Below are 23,049 nucleotides of genomic sequence, written 5' to 3'. Positions count from 1 at the left end.
TAAAATAAAATTATGAGGTCTCATCTCAGCGTTGCATGTTTGATTTATCTGACAAACAGGATCCAAGTGCAAGTGAACATACAGATTAAGGGTCCAATCCTGAAGCTGCTCTGTGCATGGAAGACTTCTGAGCATGGCCCAGGCCAGCTGTGGGTTCAGGTCCTACAATCTATTCTTCTGACATCAGGGAAGAGTGTGGACTCTCTCCTCAGGCCCTACGCTACCAGCACTCCCAGCTATCTTCGAGACACCACTGACTTCTTGAGGAAACTACAATCCGTTGGTGATCTTGCAGAAAACACCATCCTGACCACTACGGATGTAGAAGCCCTCTATATCAATATTCCACACAAAGATGGACAACAAGCCATCAGGAACAGTATCCCCGATAATGTCACAGCAAACCTGGTGGCTGAACTTTGTGACTTTGTCCTCACCCACAACTAGTTCACATTTGGGGGCAATATATACCTTCAAGTCAGCGGCACTGCTATGGGTACCCGCATAGACCCGCAGTATGCCAACATTTTTATGGCTGACTTAGAACAACGCTTCCTTAGCTCTCATCTCCTAATGCCCCTACTCTACTTGCACTACATTGATGACATCTTCATCTGCTGGACCCATGGAAAAGAAGCCCCTGAGGAATTCCACCATGATTTCAATAATTTCCATCCCACCATCAACCTCAGCCTAGATCAATCCACACAAGCGGTCCATTTCCTGGACACTACTGTGCTAATAAGTGATGGTCACATAAATACCACCCTATACTGGAAACCTACTGACTGCTGTACTTACCTACATGCCTCCGGCTTCCATCCAGGACACACCACACAATCCACTGTCTACAGCCAAGCTCTAAGATACAACCGCATTTCCTCCAATCCCTCAGAGACAAGCACCTACAAGATCTCTGTCAAGCATTCTTAAAACTACAATACCCACCTGCTGAAGTGAAAAAACAGATTGACAGAGCCAGAAGAGTACGCAGAAGTCACCTCCTATAAGACAGGCCCAACAAAGAAAATAACAGAACACCACTAGCCATCACCTTCAGCCCCCAACTAAAACCTCTCCAGCGCATCATCAAAGATCTACAACCTATCCTGAAAGATGATCCCTCACTCTCACAGATCTTGGGAGACAGACCTGTCCTTGCTTACAGACAACCCCCCCAACCTGAAGCAAATACTCACCAGCAACCACACACCACTGAACAAAAACAATGACCCAGAAACCTATCCTTGCAACAAAGCCCGATGCCAACTCTCTCCACATATCTATTCAAGTGACATCATCATAGGACCTAATCACATCAGCCATGCCATCAGGGGCTCATTCACCTGCACATCTACCAACATGATATATGCCATCATGTGCCAGCAATGCCCCTCTGCCATGTGCATTGGCCAAACCGGACAGTCTCTACGCAAAAGAATAAATGGACACAAATCTGACATCAGGAATCATAACATTCAGAAACCAGCAGGAGAACACTTTAACCTGTCTGGTCATTCAATAACAGAACTGAGGGTGGCAATTTTGCAACAGAAAAGCTTCAAAAACAGACTCCAACGAGAAACTGCTGAACTCGAATTGATATGCAAACTAGATACAATCAACTTAGGCTTGAACAGAGACTGGGAATGGTTGAGCCATTACAAACATTGAATCTGTCTCCCCATGTAAGTATTCTCACACTTCTTATCAAACTGTCTGTACTGGGCTATCTTGATTATCCCTTCAAAAGTTTTTTTTCTCTTACTTAATTGGTAAGAGTTGGTAAGACAACTCCCACCTTTTCATGCTCTTTGTATGTGTATATATATCTCCTCACTATATGTTCCATTCTATGCATCCGAAGAAGTGGGCTGTAGCCCACAAAAGCTTATGCTCAAATAAATTTGTTAGTCTCTAAGGTGCTCCTGTTCTTTTAAAGGGAGAGTGTGTGTCTACCAGAACAGTGCCTAATAGTAGAAAGTGCAGCAACAAACAGAGCGGGATATTGTTTCTGAAGCACTTTCAATCTTTCATGCACATATTACAAAACTTGCATTGACAAGCCAAAGAACATGGCAAGAATGACAGAAAAAGGGAATACAATTTTGTCAGTGACAAAGCACTTACCGTGAAGACAGTAGCTGAAATGGCATAGACCAAGAGGGCCTGAAGATTGTCTTTGGCTACTTGAAGCTGATCAGCAGTAAGAGTTTCATTGACAAACTTTGTTTGCTTAGCATACAGCCACCACAGTACTCCTGTGCCTCCTATGTTTTGAATTAAAGACAGGACAAATACTATATTTCCCTCTTCAGAACAGACACACAAAGAATGGAATCAGTCAAACACAGCACACTCTAAACAGATAGAAAATATCCAAGTGGGCTGATGCTACTCTGAAAGGAAGGGTTTTGAAGGGGGAGCGCTCTGGCTCAAGCAGGTGCTCTCCCTGCACTGCTCCTCCCCTGCTAGGTCCATCTGAAAATCATGCAGCCCCTTGGATCAGCACCCCTCATTTCATGTGTTTTAGAGAGAACAGGGTGAAGCCGCTAGTCAGGGGAGGCATACTAAGGACAGATTAATGCCTGTCATATGGGAGCAGTGAGGACTGGAAGGGTGTAGGGAACAGAGGATGATGTGGTGGGAGGTGTACGGGAAATTAAAATGGAAGAACTGAGTGAGGGAGCCCCAGAGAGGATGTAGAGAAACAAGAAGAGCAAAGAAAAGTGAGTAAGTGACAGGGTAAACACTTCAGAGAGAAGAGCCACCAGGAAAGAGGAAAGGAAACAACCAAGAGACAGAGACAGAGAGAGAGAGAGGGGAAAGGGGAGAAAATCCATGATACCAGAAACAGCACCTCAAATAAATCACAGATAGGTGTTCCTGCCTCCAGAAGAGCTGATGCAGGCACAGAAAGTGCAGGAGTGATCGGGAAGAGCCAGCTCACCTCACTTGAGATGGGAAAATGAAAAATAAAAATAAAAGTCTAAGGAGAAGAGGGGGAAGTGTCTCCCATTAAACTCCCTGGGGGAAATCCCAGCCCTACCGAAGTCAATGGGAGTGGCAAAACTCCCATTGATTTTAATAGGGCCAGGATTTCACTCTCCAGCTCTAGCCATTTTTCCAAGACAGAACCGTCCCTTTGATCTGGGATTCCATACCTCCAATGAATTAACCTTTTTCTTTTGATATTTCTTTTCTCTCTCCAGTTCTCCTCTCCTTCCCTCAGGGTCTGAGACTCAGCTGCAGTGTGCCTATCTAAAGTGCCAAAATCTTAGCTGATTGATTCTACTCATTTCAAAAGATAGGTCTCAGGACATTCCAGATTTGCCACCGACCACATGGGGCTTTCAAAAACAATGAACTGATGTAAGCAAAACAGCGTGCCTCACAAAACACAACTTTTAAGGGCTTCACACACGCTGCAGTTTTTCAGCATGTAATAATATGTCAGTGGGACAGTTCAGAAAAGGTAAGTGATATTGGCCCACTGAAATTTTTCTAACTCTGGCAGGTCCCGGGACCTTAAATCATGGCTATCACCGAATTTAACCTCCCCCCCCCATACCCAATATTTTGGCTGCATTATTAAAGATGAACAATATAAAACTTCAGTTCCACAAAATTTAAAGTTAATGGGGTAGATCAAAGCTGCCAGAAAGCAGCCCGAATGGGACAGCTGGGAATTCACATGATGTAGAGGAATCTCTGGAATCTTAAAGCCAGCATGTCTAATTCATCCCACAGCTTCAGGCTACTGTTACTTGCTCTGGGGGGCCTAACTAGCCCCCTGCTCCCCCAGTAGTCCCCAGGATTGGAGGAGGTATGCAAGGAGGAGGAAAAGTGATGGAAAACCACCCATGTTCCCCTCTGCTTAAATGTATTGAGCAGAGCTCAGGAGCCCCTAAGGATGTCTCCTAAATGTGAATGGGGCTGCTCCGCCCCACAGGGATCTATACTGCAGCGTAAGGATTCTGGATAGATTCCTGGTGTCATTCTCCAGGTTGTCATGGCGGTGTGCGTACTCATTCACCAAGCAGGAGGTGCAGCAATTGTCTGGCTGGGTAAGGAGCAGCAATGACTCAATCTAATCCAGTCCTCCTTAGCCAGAAAAATAGCAGTTTCCCCATGGAACCCGGAGACAGGTCAATGTAAAGCAGAAAAGAAGACATGGCTCTGAGTAGGATGCTGACGAACCTTGCGATTGGGCGGGAGAGATCAGAACTTGGCTCTCAAAAAAAAGGAAATGAACAAGACTTACCAAGTGATCCCAAAACGACAAGAATTGTTAAGATCCAAACCAGTACTCTTGAAATGTACCTGATTATCACCATCAAAATCATGGACAGCACTGCAGAAGAGAGAAATATAATAAGCAGAGCAATTATTTCAGACAGGAACATGCTATGAAGGTGGTGTTTCTCGCGAGTAAGGGGGAGAAGTTCAATTGAACTCACTACAGTAAAGATAACTGCATATTAGTAGAATCTTTTATAAAAGGAATTTCCCCTCCCTATGGCTTTCAAACTTATTACACAAATACACAAGGAAAGCCAGGTAGCCTCTACAATTCCTGTTTCTGCTAAATAAAAAGAGCATGTGTGCATTTACATAGTACACTATATATTAAACATAGCCACACAGATGTATTCAGACAGTGACAGAACAAACAAGAGGACATGACACAAGTGTGAGTTTAATATCATGAGCTGGGAAAACACTGCACAACTCTGAGCAGCAGAGGAGAACTCGCATGCAAACATACATGCTAAACAAGTGCAGATATTGTGATGTATGTAATTTAAGATGTCATGTTTGTTACAAGGAAAAAAATTACTGCTTTGTGCTTTATCTTTATTATTCACATTGGGCACTTTAATGAATTTTATTGATTCTGCAATAATTTTTTACTTGCAATTTTCACATTTCCTCCTCCAATCTTTATTATTTTCCCATTTCTCATCTCTTAAATCCCTGTTTTTGTGCACTTGGCATTATGGCACCATATGCAACATGCCACTTCAAAGTTCATTCGTTTGGACTGGTGCATAAATATTTCTGCATCTGTTTTCAGAGTGCACCTATAATTTGGGAAGCTACCTCCCTCACAGAGAGCCAGCATGGGTATTGTATTAGTTCCACCAATATATAGGCACAGCATGCTAAAAATCCTCCTTAAATTGTCACTCACTAACATGTATTGTGTGTGTACTAGCTACATTTTGAAGTGAAAGGCACTGGGGTCTTCTTTGTGAACTAAATCTAACATTCTGATTTTTTTTAATTAAAGGAGCATAAAAAATGATCTGAAAGCAATCACATTTTTATCCCCCTTTAACCTAAAGGACTACATTCATTTTATATAAAATTTTGCAATAAATATGTACAGTAAAACCTGGCACTAATAGTGTTGCTACTAGACAGAGCCCTATCAAATTCACAGCCATGAAAATTGCACCATGGACCATGAAATCTGGTCTTTTGTGTGCTTTTATCCTACACTATACAGATTTCATGGTGGAGACCAGGGTTTCTCAAATTGGGGGCCCTGACCCAAAGGGGAGTTGCAGGGGTGTTGCAAGGTTATTTTACGGGGGTCGCAGTATTGCCACCCGTACTTCTGCGATGCTGCCTTCAGAGTTGGGTGGCCGGAGAGTGGAGGCTGCTGACCGAGGGCCCAGCTCTGCAGGCAACAGCGCAGAAGTAAGGGTGGCAATACCATAACCTGCCATCCTTACTTCTGCGCTGCAGCTGGTGGCTGCTCTGCCTACAGAACTGGGCTCCTGACCAGCAGTCATTGCTCTCCAGCTGCCCGGCTCTGAAGGCAGCACCATCACCACCAGCAGTGCAGAAGTGGGGATAGAAGTACTGCATCCCCTCCCCCTTACAATAACCTTGAGACCTCTCCCACCTCAAACTACTTTTTGGGTCAGGGCCCTACAATTACAACACTGTGAAATTTCACATTTAAATAACTGAAATCATGAAATTTACGATTTAAAAAATCCTATAACCGTGAAATTGACCAAAATGGACCGGAATGTGGTAGGGCCCTACTAATAGAGTTCTTAAATTCTTAATTTTCTTGTTACTTTTAGGTCAAATTATTGCAGGTCCATTATTATTACCATGGAGTGCAATGGAAGAAAGAGTTCTGTGGGTTTCTTTGCAGCTGGTTCCAAGAAGTGATTTTGCATTTTATTTTTTTCCCCAGTCAAGATCTAGCTCTCTCTACTACAGAGACAGATTGGCTATAGCAGAGTCGTGCTGCTATAGACTTTGTGGCACCCTGTAGTCAGTCATCATTTCTTTTTCTTTAACCACATGCTCTTTAGACAGATGGCTGTAACAACAGGGATTGGTTTTTTTAAGAGGTTAAGGGCCTCACACTAAGAATCCAATGAAGTCAGCTGATCAAAAATGTAATAAATTTGGATGCACACAATTTTACCTTCATTTACAGGGTTGTTTAAAACAATCACTTCACTCTGGTGTGATATCAGTGACCAATAAGAAACCTAAGGCCCAGAATTGGGAATTTCCCAACTTTTAGTAACAGATTTGCAACAACATTTGCATTCATAAAAACCAAGGTTAGGAGTTTCAAAGGAGCCAAACCCAATTGCACCTAACTTCCTTTTGCTCCTTTGAAAATCCCAGCCCAAATACCTAAGCCACACACACCAAAAGAAGCCTAAGCCCCAGGGTTATGAGAGTATAATGCCATAGATCGCTCTCATATTTAGGGCCAGATGAGCATTAGAAAGTAGAGCTGCCTCTGGTTGACTTAAACAGCTGTGGCAAGAGCACTGAAGAATGTCCAACCCCTCTCCCCTCATCTTAAATAAAAACTGAATGTGCATGTATACTTCTTTTGAAACAGTTATTTGGCTACTGAGTAAAAAGCATTTGAACAGTTTCCTGAGGGCTTATTATGGTATATGTTTTATGTTCATGTTGTGGCTAGAGGATGTTAAAAGTCTCCTACCGCAGTACTATGAAACAGCTAATAATGAGAAAAACAATTACCTAGTGATAACAAGCAAAGTCCCATTATAATCTCTTTGCTGGTCATAACTCCACTAATCAGCCTGTGTAAGACACTACTGTCACTGACAAAGGTGATCAGGGCCTCTGCAAACTTGGCATAGCAGGAAATGTTCACAGGAGCACAGCGATGGAAGAATGGAATAGGTGCACTGGTGACACAAGAAAAAAAAATCAGAAAAAAAATTACTCCTACTTAATATAAATGCCACATCAACACACAAATGAAAGGTGAATTGATGCAGTACTCTCCACCCTCATAACACCATAACAAGGAGCTGTGAGTTTAATGCAGAGGTGCTGCTATAATGACAATGGTCACAATGAGGAGTGATGCAATTTTACAAGTATTTCTGTAAAGAAGGCAGCATGCATATTCCAATAGGATATTACCCTCTGCCTCTCAAAAGAGTATTTTCTTATTTCAGCTTAAACATCTGTCATTCAAGTGTCAGGTGGTACACCAGCTCAAACAATGCCTTTCACTGACTTCAAAATGGAATACTGACCCACTTTTGTAGCAAAAAAGTAATCCAAGAATTATTGTACTATAGTTGCAAATATATATACATTAGTCTAAAACATGTCACCATTTACAACTGTTGCCAAACAGCCATGATAAAGATCTCTTATTCTTTCCCTCTCTTATGCTTATTCTGGTCATAGGAGAGGAAAATTACAGTGATTACTTACATTACCTCAGCCAAATATTTAAATGTTTTATAACAAATGCAATGAAGAGGCCTGTAATTGTTTAATTATTCCTTTTACACTGAATGGTATTGGAGTCCCTCTCAAGGGGTACTGACATTTTACATTATACTGCTCACTCCAGTAAACAGACACTGGGATGCAGTTCACCAGCAGATAATACAGGAGAGCACAAACGTGAGACTTTATTTTCCCAATGCTGCCTGCTGGAGAGTTACATCTTCTTGTTCCCTAAACTATGTCAGACTATCAAGGTTGTCTATTTTATTTTTTAATTATTCTTTTGCATTACATTTGAGACACTTTTATTAGCAATATACTCTTGCTTGTAATTGAATCCAATGACTAGAATATATTTTTACATTAAATTGAAGAGTTTTCTTTTAACCTCCAGATTCTTTCCTTCCTCTCCATCAGTTCCTACTGACTTATTGTCAAGATTTCAGTATAATGAAGCACCTGTGTACACTATCACTTTGGGAGTCTCCTATTTTAGAAGTGATTTTGAAGCCAGAGATTTTCTGTACCAGATATCTCTTTTTAAATTTTGAGTCTTACCAAAATTCTAACCTTCACTTCAAGTGTGTAGGGTTAGAGGAATCATCTGCTTTAAGAATATCCCCTCTATGCATTATTATTTTGGCGAGGTAGAAGCGAGGAGGGAGATAACATACTAAAAAAACAATTGTCTAATTATTCAGTGCAGTTTTGGGAGGATTTTATGATCACCCTCATAATTAGAAAATTAACAGATTCCCATGCTTTTGTGAAACTGACCGTTCTAAATAATAAGGTTTTAAGTCAACTGTGCTTGACTAAGTAAATGCATTTGCAGATGCTTATACTGATACTCTGCTTTCAGTGAGTAGTAAAGCCAGCAGTTAAGCAGAATAGTTATACATTTAGTTAGAACTGTTAAAAATCAAATTAAACCCATAGTAATGGCCTTCCCATCTAGAGAGCAGCCTATATATTCCCTCAGCTTTTTTAATAAGATGGAGCTAGTTTTGGTGTGTGTTAGCATCTTGCAGGTCTGCACAGAATGTATGCAATGAAATTTGAAAAACTTTAAATTAGAGGGCTTTGCATTTAGCTTTTAATTCGAGCACATACTCCAATTTTTAAGAAAGCTTACAAAGTTTCACAGGCTTATACTGAAAATTAGAGCTATCATTCTGACAAAGCTCAGTTTTTATCTTGAAATGTGCAAAAAAAATCCATTTTTTACATCCTGATGAGAAAACAGACATTCTAAAAAAGTCATGAGAAGCAATATGACCTGGAGAAGTATATACTTTTTACCTTTATCTCACAGCATTCCTGTATTAAACTGCTAAATATCCCTCTTGCTTGTAGCAATTATACTGTATGTATTAAGTTACCTGTTTTTATGTGTAACAGTTAAATACAAACTGTTATAATTAATAAAAAATAAGGTCAGTGGTTATTACAACATTTCTTGAATAAATGAAACTCTTGAGAATCCAGCATGAGACCTGCTTCTATTTCAGTGGTTCTGACTCAATGAGCATGTGATGTGTCTCGTTTAACAAAAAATGAAATAATAAATCTAGTCATAGTGACCTCTGCTATTTATAAGACCCCTTGATAACACCTTGGGACATTACATACGTAAATGAAATTATAAGCTTCTAAGAATAATCTGCTGCTTAATCATTGTGATCAAGATCAGCAGAATCCGCCTAGTAGGGATGATGAGAAATAAATTTTAAAAAGCACAAATATGACAGTTGCATTGAAATTATATTGAGGGCCCAGTTTAACTGGATACGGACAAGGAAATGAATGCCGAGTTAAGAACAGAGTAGTTCTCTATCAGGTGGGCCTCAAAACAAGGGTGGATGTGAGATATTTAGAGTCCCCATAACTGATCTATGCCAACTTATGTAAGGGAGCCTGAGCCAACAGAATGTAGCATTCTGCTGCTGTGGTATGCTCTCCTTTTCTCTCCAATCTCAATGGAAGCTCCTCTGCCAGGGCTGTGCAGAGTTGGAACAGGTAGAGGCAGGAAGGAAGGGGAAAACTGGCTAGATTCCCTGCTCCAAAACCACCTTCATATAATGAAACTGCTCTCTAGCCCAGGGAAGAGGTTCCAGGAGGCACAGCTGGAGGGCGTGGTTATCTTTGGCAGTGCTGTGAGGAAGCCAAAGAGAGTAAGGACAGAGAATGCCAAAGGTAAAATGTCATAGTCCCCCAAGATCTTTAGGTTCCTCTGCAGGGCACGAGGAACACTTTACCTCCGAATTGATCAACTGGGAAACTTCAGGGGACAGTTCTCAGCTGACGTAAGTTGCCATAGCTATTCCATTGACTTAAATAGAGTGATATAATTTACACCAGCTGAGGATCTGCTTCCAGGAAGGGAACATCTGGGAGTTTTCCTCAACATCCTTCTTCCTGCAGTTTATTTTATTTTTCCATCCTTCAGACCATTTCATTTCTTCTCCAAAATGTGCTTGTTCACTCCAATAACTGCACTAGCACAATATCTAAAACACAATCATGTGAGTTAAAGGCAAACTATTGGGTATTTCCTTTCATTTTCTTTGGGGGTTTAAATCAAATTTTAGGAAACTTTAAAATGTAATGAATGTTTTTATTTTTATTTTAACTTATAAAACTGTAGAATAAAATGGAGAAACCCTCCACTGACATAACAGCTCCTTCTGACTATTTTAAAAAGTAATTTTGCCAGGAATTTGCACTGTATTATAAAGTGACGTGACACTCCAGTCTATCTGCGTGCTTGCTTATTAAGCAAAATTCAATCCAATTGAATGACATGGGAATGCTTAGGAAGAAAAGTACATACAATTCTGGCAAAAATTAAAACTGACAAGCCATTTGAGTATGCAAAACAACACTGGAATTTTTATTTATTTTAGTTAGATAGCACAGCATCTATGCCTAGGTCTGTTGCATAGGCGATAGAGCTGCAGGAAAAAAAAAAAGATTCAGAGAAAGTATGTTATTGTCAGCATTTGAGCTGCTGCTTATCATAGTCAATTTAAAAACTTGGATAAGTTACCGAGGTAAACAAAAGACATTTAAAACTTCAGGTCCTAAAATGGATACAACATATCCTCTCCAGGACTTCTCTCTGTTTTCCCTTTGCCAACACTCATGTCCATGCAGAGAATGTACAGCCTGACCTGATCTAATCAGACTGAGGTTGTTTATGAAGTAAGAATTATGCCTGGTCACAACTGTTTGCATTGTCAAGCCCCTTCAATTTCAGCTAAAACACAGAAGCCCAAAGCCGCAAACACCGCTGTAGAACTCTCATTGAAGACAGTGGGACCACTCACAGAAGTGTTTGCAGGACTGAGCCCTAAAATAATCGCATTGCTGAACAACTCCAAATTTGCTGTATAGCTGAAGTGCTGACTGCCCCTGTACTTCTGGGCAGCACTCTAATCTTGCAACATACAGCTGGGCTTCCAATACCAGCAGCATCCTCTTTGTTACAATCACTACCATAGACTTTACCAAGAACAGCCACGGCAGCTCTTCATTGAAATTTTAAGCATTAAAACTAGAGCGATTTATTTACAAAATGTGGTAATCCATGAATAGGAGTGCCTTTAGGGATTTGGGTCTTTTTTCTTCTTTCTGCCATTTAAGCATCCCAGTCCTGGAAACTTAGACGCAACAGAGAACCAGCAAATGAAACAGACTCACCGAGTTTAACTGGCTGAGTAAAGTGCAAGAAGCAAACACCATAAATGACAAACGTAATATTTTATATGCATATACCACCTTTCATTCCAAAGCCCTTCATATATTGTGTACAAACAGCACTGCTAAAATGCAGCCAGTCCTCAGGGTGGCAAACAAACTGCTTTGCAGCACATAGCACAACGCTGAATATGCAACATCAAATAGCATTTTTAATATCCCAGTTTTAATAGCACTAGTAACACAGTAGGGTTTGGGGGTTTTTTGTTTTGTTTTTTTTAGTGTTATGTTGACAGAGTCTCTTTAAAGATGACCTTTGTACCAACAGAGTTAACATGCTAAAAACAAACACAGGTATGTTATAGAGTGACCTAAACTATTCTTTGTGAGATTTTTATGAAATCTTTTTCAGACAAATGAACTATTAGATAAGAAACCGTTAAACTTACCTCTCTGGAACTGGGAGCTTAGGACAAAGTTTAGAGGCCTGTAAATCTGTAGTGTACTTAGATGACAGTAGTTCATAGCTACATAAATTTGATCCTGTTGAAAGAAAAAAATGTTACAAGATCAAAAATCTAATATTCCTGTTCCAGTCCAGCAAATCATCTTAAAATGGATAATAGTCCTGATTCTTCACTCCATTACATTAGTTTCACACGACTAAAACTCCATTGACTTCAGAGTTACAAGAGACTACTAGAGAAAATGTTTTGTAATGGAATGTTGAATCAAGCCCATCGTATGTTGTATTAGATGGGCCCCTTACATCCATGGCTGGGTCATCCTCCACCTTTGATCATCCAAGAGAGAAAGGCTAAATTCACAGTCCACTTTTAAAGGAAGGACACAAATCACTAGACTCCTTGAAATAATTCCCTCCCCCCGACTGTTTCTTAATCATTCTTAATGCATCAAAATTGCAGAGGCACAACATCCATGATTAGGCATCGAAGGAACAGATTTTTATTGGTAAACGTTAATTTCACCGTACACCCACAAACTGAAAAAATATTTCCATCGATAGCAGTCAAAATTTACAGATGGGCAAAGTGAGAAAATGCTGCCTGAGAACTCAGCTTGATTTAAGAATATTTACTTTGTATATTTTGACGTGATGGTGACAATTTGTGTTTTAATGGTTAGAAAGCTTTAACTTTTTGAATCACCTACTGTCAGTAAATAATTATTGTCTGACCCCCCTTACTTTCCCACAACTGTGAAAATTTAAAATTGCTAAATATTGGGAAAAAATTGCTTATATACAAACAAATATTATCCATCAAAATTATACAAAAATAAAAATCAAATTCTGCCAAACGTATCCACGATGAAAAGAAATTATCCAGTTTTCTTTTTAAACTACAGTCCATGTGCTTTACCGAGAGCAAAGAGAGGAAGCACTATTGCGGTAAAAGGGTGAGTTAGCTGAAGACCTGTACAGAGGAGTGCTCTTGTGTTTATATTGTCAAACTCTGTGGATGCACAGCAGCTCTAACAAAGCTGAATCCCTCTTCACACACGGGCCAGTTAAATCATACTGGAGACCAGGTAGGGTACAATCAAGTTCAAACCATGCTTAAGCACAGTTTTTAAAACTGCTGAGCCAGCATCAACTGGGCTTACTGGTACTGCACTACATAGCAGCATCTCCTCCCATTTACTGCCCCTGCAGAAAGGAGTCCTCTGTTTGTACAGAGAAGGGGCAGAGCCTGGGAGTACCAGTGCCAAGTATCCCACGCACTCTCAAGAGCCTCAATTGCATGGTTTAGATTTTTCAGGAAGAGACGACCATCTCTGTATTTAGCAGATCATTAAAGAAAGTCAGGTGGCTGAAATAGGCAATCAAGAATCAGGACTCCTGAGTTCTAGTTCCAGTCCTGCCATTGAGATAATTACTCCGGAGGGCATTCTGCACCAAAAAATAAAAAATTCTGCACACAACATTTTAAAATTCTGCCAATTTTATTTGTCAAATAACTGTGGAGGCCCCAGCCTGGCATCAGGGAGCACAGGCCACTGGCTGCACCGAGGTGGGAGATCACTGTGCAGCTCCCCCTGGGACATGTACTTAGCGGTGAGGCTGCACCCAACCCTGACCCAGTGCAAGGACCGGGCCTGGCCCAGAAACACCTCAGGGCCCTGCCCCTCCATGCCAGGTGTGGGCACACAGTCTTAGCCTGGCAGGATCAAGTGTGGAGGGGCTTAGTATGTGGGGGATCCAGCTGTGGGTTGAGTGGGTTCTGTGTGGGGCACTCTGGGTGTGGGTGGCTCAGTGGGGGATCCAAGTGCAGGGGTAGGGAGATCTGGATGCACAGGGGCTTGTTGGGGGGTTCTAGGTGCAACAGTAATGGGACTCTGTAGGGGGGTCCACGTGAAGGTGGTTGAGCTCAGCAGGGAGAGGGGTCTGAGTGGGGGGGGAGGGGACAGAGCTTGGAAGGGAGGTCTGGTGTGGGGGTCCAGATGCTGGGGTAGTGGGGTTCATCGGGGGGGGTGAGGCTCGGTGGGAGGGTCTGGATATGGGGGTCTGGATGCACAGCGGTTGAGTGGATGGGGGAGCAGCTCCCCAGGGAATCCCTCCTCCTGCAGCTGAGGAGCAATGGGTGCAGGAAGCAGGGGTGGAGGGGAGAAGGGAGTTTGCAGAGCTTCCCCAGAGAAAGAAATCTGGGGGTGGGTCTGACTCAGCCTCAGATGCCTTGTGGGGAAGAGGAAGTCCTGTCCTCCCCAGCCCAGCCGGGACTAGCAGTTGAGTCCAGCTCAGGGTAGGTGCCACTAGCCGGATCTTCTCCAGTCCTGCCCCTTGCCCCACAGTGATTTACCTATTTAGTGGCTGCCGTGGGCACCTGAAATATACTGCTAGGGAGGGTTGCATGACCCCTCTTGTGGCTTCCCTTTGCTTTCCTATCAGAAAGTCATTTTTCTGCAGGGAAGCAAAGAAATCTGTGGGGGACATAAATTCTGAGCATTTGCAGAGGCGCAGAATTGCCCCAGGAGTAATGATGAAGCACTATGCCTCAGCTTACCTATCTGCAAAGTGGCTATAATACACCCGCCTACCTCAAAGAGGTGTTGCAAAACTTATTTGTAATGCACTTGGAGCTCTCTGGATGAAAGCTTTGCACTACGATAAAGCCTATCTAATCCAAACACCTGTACTGAAATATAAAAATTCTGAATTAAATGTGAGCATGAACAGTTGTAAACATGCCAAAGAGGGCTAGCAGTAGGAAAAGGTTCCATCAACATGCCCAGCACACCTTGTGAATACAAGGAGAAACATTCTTTCAGTTCGGATATCAGGAACCTTTTAAAGGATGCTAAAGTCAGGACATGCGAGTCGGGGAAGGGAGTACGGAGAATCATTTATTGATTTATGATGTAGTTATCCATGCAAGCCTGAAGTCTAATAATTTTGTTTCCCACTGTTGCTCATTTTTAGCAATGATCTATAAGGTAACAGAGGGCCCAACCCCATGTTCTCATATCTAAAGGACCAAACCATGTCCCCTTCCCTTTGGTTGCAGAGCACCCTGCCGTCAACGGCCTAGATCTCACAGCGGAAGGGGGTGACAGCAGATTTAGTGAGCACAGCCACTGTGGGGTGAACCCCTTGCATATAAACTCATCTCTGCAGGGCCTCTGTCCATATCCCTGCGCATGAACATTTTGGGCTAATGAAGAGTGGAGGTGGAGCCAACACTTGTCCTTTCAAGATGGAAACGCAGACAGAACCACGAGCCAGAGGGTTCCAATAGTGGCCGTGCACTTCGTGGCTTGCTGGAGAAGAAAGAAAGGAGAGGATTCTTTCTGCCTTCCTCTCCCCAGTCCCACAAGGAGCTATCCTGGTTTAGTAAAGATTGTATATGAGCTACACTGGTCTGGTGGCAGTTTTCTGAACATTTTGGGGATTTAGCTACCGTTTGAGCTTCCAATTCTGCAAGAGATAAAAGCTCTCTAGATCAGCCTTACTTGGAACAAGACATTGATCGGAAACACCATTAATTCTAACTGGTTTAGGGACATTCTTACTGGAATCCAAATATCCAACTGAAAAATAATCAAAGGCATGAGGCAGCAAATCCATTATTTCCTACACATGAGAGTGTGCTATATTTGGAGATGTAATCAGGAAAGTGCCAACAAACTGCATCTTGCAGAGGATGGATTCGAGAGCTCTACTTGTTCTGAGCCTTACGAAAATACTCTCTTATGCAGTGGTCCTGGGTTTTTGCTAGTGGTCCACAGGACTACTGGTCACAGTGCTGTCTTTGTTCCTTGCTACTAAATTATATTCTGAAGACGTAGCATTTATTTTTAGCTCCTTTCCTAACATTACTTTTCTGCATAAACACCTGGTCGAGTCACCAGAGAGCTATGATGTGACCATGATCAGGAGGGGAAGTGACCCATGAGATAAGCTTTCCCTTTTACTGTGGCCCACATCCAGAAAAACTGAGAACCCCAGCTCTGAACTCTGATTTGGAAAGCAAGCATTATTTCCTTTGAAATCCTGCCTTCTGTTTTGTTTAGGATTGATCATTCAGGTACTAAGCAGTTATTAACTCCAGTACTCTTAAAAATGCTGCCACAATTAACATGAATTGCATAAAGATGCTGGAAAAGCTTGAGGACAAGGGGAACACATTGTGCCGAAAAGCCTCTTTCCAGTGGAGAATGCAAAATATTGAAGACCTTGTAAACTTTGGAGGAAGCTGCACCTAAATTATGTGACACAGCCCTCTGCATTCTATGATACTGCAACAGACTGAATATTCCACAACAGACTGAAGTGATTTAAGAAATGAAGATTCCTTTAGTGAATGGTGTTTCAGTATTGTACTCCTTGGGACATTTATTTTTCTACAAAATTCAAACAACGTTTTCCAATTTTTTTCTGGGAATGTATAACACCACTGTCAGTTATTGGAGTAAATCCCGTAGGGAAAATCATGCTGCTATCCGCTTGGAGGACCACAATATACTTTGTTGATGAGTTATACAACTATCTGTGAGATGATAGCAAAATGATGGGTATATCAGTATTTCTGCATTGTTCCTGGCTCTGGAAACAATACTGTTTAGTGGTAGTCTGGACAGACTAGTGGAATGTAAGGATATACCTGTTTGCATTGTCTGCAAGAACAAACTGGGATCTCTAGATCTAAACCCCCAAGCCTCTAATTCAAACAGTAAAGGGCCATAACTACGAGCATGGAGGAAATAGCAGATTCATGATCTTCCGTATATGGTTTCTTCTCTAGAGGGAGACAGAACCACACTGGTAGCCTGAGTTACTGGCCTAGCTCTTCTGAAAGGTAGTGTGGGAAAGAGGAAAAGATTTATATTGTCATATTAGAGAGTGGGATTCTATTCCTAGCTCTCTCTGAAGTGAGACTGTGCGCCTTCTGAGTCACTCATCTGAAAAACAAATGAATGACAGTTGCCTGTAAGATAGGTGTGTGAGACCTTGGTTAACAACGGTTATAAGTATGCAGAAATAGTAACAGTAAGTCAGAAGGCAAAGTGGAAAACATCTTATTGCCTCCGGACGTGTAGCTCAGTGCCCGTTCCCTTGAGTACAGGCTATTTTGTGGGGAAGTTTGTCTCTCACCAAAAACACAACAGATCTTGCAAGTGCATGGAGTGAATCTCAAGATGGAGGATTCTTGACAGGTCTGCACTGTACAGGTTGGTGGAGGGAAGCTGAAGGCATTAACAGCTGGATAGTGGCAACCTGGGCTTTTGGTACCCGGATGGGTAGGCCTGGAGGCTCTTGTAAATTCTGGGCAGGGTTTAATTCATTTGATTGTCCCAGCAGTTATGTACAGCTACCACCTTCCAAATTCACACTTTTGCCCCATATTTATGTGCCCAGCTAAACCTAACCAATGTGTCTACTAAAATGATCAGCAGTAAACAGTTAACCAGGATGCCATTTGCATTGCCATTAGGTTTCAGAGTCAACAGCCAATTAAGAAAAATGGGATCAGTTCCCTGCTCTAGCTATACAAGTGCTAGTAACATTACTTAAAAAAAAAATGAAACCTCATATACTAGAGCATAGTTCTGCAGTAAACTGTGGCTTTGGAATTTGCCCCAGAATCCACCAAATCAGAAACTTGCATGAGCGCTTATTTCACATGGTAAGATATGTTCCACTGCCAACCACTCTTTGTATAAAGGAGACAGGTTTGTAGGACAAGGAGAAGATCCTCATGTGATTAAGACAAATTATTCCTATGGGGGACGAGCACAAGTGCTGTTCTCACAAAGACAACCTTCTTGAGCCCTTGCAAGTGCACAAAGTTTAAGGACATTAGAAAAAGAAACATATTGAGACTGACCAGCTCTTCTTCATTCTGTGTCTGCTGGACCTGACAGTTTGCAATAATACTCAGTCAAGTGCTAAACTGCTACAGGGAACAAATCTACTAAGAATGTATGCGCTAAGAACATACATAATTTAGACCTCCTATATGCCAGAGATTTCTGGTTTTGTGTGTGTGTTTTTAAGAGGAGGCAGGAAAGCAGTTTGACTTTCCACTCACTTCTAGAAAGAGAAACTACAGGTTTTAATGCTCTGTCATGGGATCAAGAGGTGCTGGGCCAGATGAGGGAGGAGTCCAGTAATAAGATACAGAGACTTTCACTTCCAGGTCACTGGTTTGAATCTGGTCCAGGTTAGTGGTGATCAGAAGGAGTTCTCACCTAACATTAATTCAGGGGCCTATGTGAACTGAGGAACGGTGCACACATGAAAACACCACAGATCTCACCATCACAAATGATACTCCTTACTGGCAACAGCGAAGAGGTTAACTATCAAATAGCCACGGCCACTGAACTATCTTCTCACTACAGGTGGTTCCAGCTGGTAGTGATTGAAGCAACAGACAAGGCGGAAGACAACAGACTGTACTGCTTACTATGCTCTACAGATATGTCAGTTGCGTCTGACGAAGTGGGTATTCACCCACGAAAGCTTATGCTCCAATACTTCTGTTACTCTATAAGGTGCCACAGGACTCTGTCGCTTTTTACAGATACAGTGGACTTCATTCACCAGCACTGCCACTTGGCATCTTTCAGAAACATTCAATACACTTTTAAAGGGAGGAAGAATAGGCAGTTGGATATTCAGAGTTTCTTGAACTCCTAATTGTCTCACAGGAACATATAGTAGGCGCCAGTAAAGAGGAAGCATCAGAGGAAGGGAGAAATTAAAGCTCTCTATTAAATAGTTCTGGGATTCAGACTAAAGAAGGGAGTATTCTCTAGAGCCTACAAGAGAGTTCCAAGGAACAAGACATTATTTACATCTTTATAAAGGTCTCCAGATATATAAATATCTATAAGACTGCAAAGGAGGAATAGCAGAGATATCAAATCATGGTTGCCACAGCAACTAACTGGATTCAAGAATGAGATTAAGAAATATTTATCTATCCTACAGTGAGTCAGAGAAGCCTTAAAGATGTATTTTTATGGTCAGCTGCAATCCTTTATTTAAAAAAAGGAAGAATGCTGCCCGAGCCCTTTTGTCTTTTCTGTTCACCATTCTTTATCAGCAGATAGAAGCTTGAAAGCAAATATTACTGATTTCCTTTCCCTTTGGTACACAGCAATTCTCTCTCCTCCCACCTCCCTCACTCCCACAGATTTCTAATGGAGCTTAAAAATGAGTGCGGCTTTTTAGCTTACTTTATTTGCAATACAGAGTCATTGATGCAAGCACAATCCTGGGAGAAAGGTTCACTGGTTATACTCCCACTCCCAGGAGCGGGACGCAAACATGTTTTGTGATTTTTTTTTTTAAAAGACTTGTTTCTGTTTTCAATGTAAGTGTACCAGACAGTGCTGACAGATGCAGACAGTTTTAGACTACTGTGGAGGAGTGCCCCCAAGACCTCCATGCAGTACTACTCAACCATAAACAATCAAACCAAAACATCAGTTGTATCTATTGCAGCCATTCAAAATTGTACTTATATTCAAATAATGGCTTTAGGCTATATGGGGTCTGGCAGAAACCAAGTGGTGTACAATCTGTTTCTCCTTGGCAACATGCCTTTAACTAGGAAACCTAACAGCACAACCAGGAGCTTCAATAATAATTCCTTGGCTGTGATTTCCGTAACAGTTTTCAGGAGTGAAAACCAACATTTTTTAACCATTGCACATTTCCACAAAAATATGGAGAAAATATACAATTCACTCCACATTATCTCCAACACATACCAAATCTGTTTTGAAGGCAGGTACCAGTGATGTGCTTCAAAGCAGTGCTTTATTATGCATACACATGAAGAGGCCATTATTGCTCAGACCAGAAACCACTGATGCAATAGTTTCCCCTACCTACAGCTCCTTCCCATTTCTTCACAATACCTATGTGCATTTTACTTTCAAACCCACCCCAAAGAAATCTCTACAAAGTCAGCAGATTAGGCCTTTTGAACCCAACTCGGATAAGACTAATTCAGTGTCTCTCCTCATTTCAGTTCAATTTTCAACCTACTGGTGTAATACAGTGTGGGGTAACCCTTGGCTTGTGCTCAAATCTTCAATACCCTCACCCTCAACTCAAAAAGATGCCTGAACGTGACCTAATCAGCTTGATTTCCTTTACTATTTTAATTTGTGTCAGCCTCTGCAGCAGACTTTTTTCCTTTAGTCTTTTACTTCAGTAACTGCCCCAGGCATGGCATCTACCTGGGCCTCTGCTGGATTGGCCTGGCTACAGACCTCTGAAAGTGAGATCCAGGCCAAGATGTTTAAAAATAGAAGCCTAATTCTAGGCTCTTAAATCCACATTTAGTCATTAGTGGCCTAATTTTAAGTGCTGAACAGCCAGCAGTTCCCAGCAAGGGTAATGCTAGATGCCACACACTCAGCACTTTTGACAAATCAGGCCACTTATTTAGATGGATATGGCTAATTTTAGGTTCCTACTTTCAGAAATTTTGACCCCAGATTTCATAGCACATGCATATATAAAGTCTGTTTTTTGTGAGCAGTGGGACATGATGAGGAAGAAAATGAAAAAAATTTCATTGTTTTAAAAAGTTATTTTAATTCAATCTGGCCAACAAGCACTATGTGCATCCATGGTAACTGTACGATTACTGCATGGAGTCACTACAGGGCAGAGTTAAGGTTGTTTGGGTCCTTTAACTGCATTTTCACAGTGTGTTTGGATTTTAAATTTAATCTGAAAAGTTAGAAACCCAAGAAATTGAGAGTTGGTTTTGGGATAGTTACGATATCCCTGTAATGTTTTTTATCTTAATGTACAGATATGTATTTCCAACCTTCCTCCACCTTAATCTAGTTCTTTTCTGGGAATATTATATAATCCTAACTAAATACAACAGTCATTAATTTAGCTTAATTACAATCCAGTTTTAAGATGTAGCCTGTGCACAGGATTTCAATGGAGACCAAACCAATGCAGAAAGTTTGAAGAATGTGTTATTCCATTATGAAGATCATCTGAGACATTACAAGGTCTAACACCAAACAAAACACTAAATTTCTTAAAGGCTCCATTCCAAATTAATTTCAACCCAGGTTAGTTAATGGATTTACTTTCAAATTCTCAGAAATATCCTGTATTCAGTGGATGCCATAATTTTGGCATGGATACACTATTCTTCATACTTAAGAAAAAGGTTCAATTTGCTTTAACCCAGACTCAACTCAACTTTAACTATGGAGCTGTAACCAGCACTATCACAACATTTAGAATGCAGGCAGTAAACTTCCAGCAAGTACAAGTTTAACCAAATCAAGCTTTCGATCCTAAACAGTTGATATAGTTTTAAACAGAAGTACCAGCAGGGGATGACATGCTTTCTAAGCCATAACTATATTCTCACAATCTTGCATAGTGTTCATCAGTGATCTTGTACTCTGGTTTCATACTTTTTTTGGGGGGGAAGCGGGGTGCTAATTTATTTACAACATGAAAGCTCAGTTTAGATTCAGCATCTACTTTATTTTGAAATTCTGCATTATTAGCATTCTAATCCGTTTACCTCAGACCTAAAATGACTGGCCCAAGGTCACACTTAGCGAATATGGATTAGAAAAAAGGGATCAGAGCCCTTGAGTACTTTTGGCTGATACTTCCCTGCATTAAGTGCTAGACTTCAGATACCCTGGTCTAAGTTTACAAGAACCAAGGCAATTCCATTTAATGCCAATTTGAAAACATTTCACAAGACAAGCTCTTGTCTTTTAAACAGCAAGTGCCAAGGAGTTTTGGCTAGCCTGGATCACCTTTAGCACAAGATGCAGTAAATTTTAGCAAAGCATGTAGCCTTTGGTTCAGTTCGACAAAGTCAGTCATGCTGAATATACTGTGGTTATCACAGGATAATAAAGGAATTTTGATTTCCCAGCACAAGTTAGACTTACACTGAAAAACAACACTAGTCACACACGGACAAGAGAAAGATACTAGGCTTAAGTGGCCACGTTTAAATATTTCAAGAGGCTCTGATGAAGAAATTCTCTGACCGAATCCTTCAGTTTAGTTGGACTAGAAGGCCACTGTACATCAGATAAGACAAAAATAAGAGGAACCAAAATTAATACGATAAAATAAAGCCACTTTCAGATACTTGAAACTGAAGAGTTAATGGAAGTCAGCACCTCCTTGCCTTCACCAAAATAGGGCTCCAGGTAAACAATTCTCTGCTCTGTGCTCAAAACAGTAACACTGTCACTATCAGCTAATGAGCAGAAGTGTTTTGCCATGAGGTGCAAAAAGATCAAGTGCCAAGGTCTAAGGAAAAACCCACTAACCATAGTAATGACAGCTGAATGACAGAACAATTTGAAGAGATTTTTGCCAAATATTTACATTTGGCTTCCTCACCTTTCAAAGTCCCAAAGTTGGTCACCTATCCGAGGGTTTGTCTACACTACTGCTTAACACTGTTATAATTATTCCAGCATGCCTTAAGGGGGTGATATTGATGTCACCATGGATAACAAAGCAGCACATTTCGGGTGAGGAGGAATTGAGTCAGTTTCATTCAATTGCATAGTTTCCCTTATGCTTACCTCACACAAAATACAATAAGAATGTTGAAAAATAGGGAATTGCACTGCAGTACTGAATGAAAACAGGATTACCACCCACTCACTGGCAGACACCATGCTCCAGTGCAGTTCAATAGCAGTACTGATCCCACCAATCCAATACTTGCTAGAATGACTCAGCAGTGTAGGACGGCTATCTGGAGCAGTAGCTTGAGGCAGCTTCCAGAATGCAGGGGCACAGGTCCATAAAATGTAAAACCCCTTTGGTCAAGTTCCTGTTAGGTCTTGCCTTTTTTTCTTCTTTAAGAAAATGAACTTTAAAAAGGAGATTCATGTAGATAACAGGGCAGGACAAATGGCTACGGTTAGGTTTTAGTTTTATAAAAAGACTAGAGACTATTCCCCTTGGTATTTCCCTTTATGTTTTGTCAATTCATTTTTAGTTCTGCTACGTCTAAGGCATCTTTATCTTTCTTATATCTATGAATACTAAACAAACATATTTGGCTCCAGAGGAAAAAAGGGATGTGCTTTCCTCAT

General features: G+C 41.3%; 1 protein-coding gene across 2 annotated transcripts in view; it reads right to left on the bottom strand.

Moving 5' to 3' along the window:
- SLC44A1 (solute carrier family 44 member 1) overlaps positions 1-23,049 on the bottom strand; it is a 92,580-nt gene that overhangs the window by 24,462 nt on the left and 45,069 nt on the right. For both annotated transcript variants that reach the window (XM_045020603.1, XM_045020602.1), the window contains exons 5-8: positions 11,910-12,003; positions 7,033-7,202; positions 4,265-4,354; positions 2,131-2,270 (exon numbers count right to left, since the gene is read on the bottom strand). In XM_045020603.1, the coding sequence (XP_044876538.1) occupies positions 2,131-2,270; positions 4,265-4,354; positions 7,033-7,202; positions 11,910-12,003 (494 nt within the window). The remainder of the gene's footprint in view (positions 1-2,130; positions 2,271-4,264; positions 4,355-7,032; positions 7,203-11,909; positions 12,004-23,049) is intronic.

This window comes from Mauremys mutica, chromosome 6, assembly GCF_020497125.1.
Source record: "Mauremys mutica isolate MM-2020 ecotype Southern chromosome 6, ASM2049712v1, whole genome shotgun sequence".
Classification (NCBI taxonomy): domain Eukaryota; kingdom Metazoa; phylum Chordata; order Testudines; family Geoemydidae; genus Mauremys; species Mauremys mutica.
This window is presented reverse-complemented; position numbering and strand designations above follow the sequence as displayed.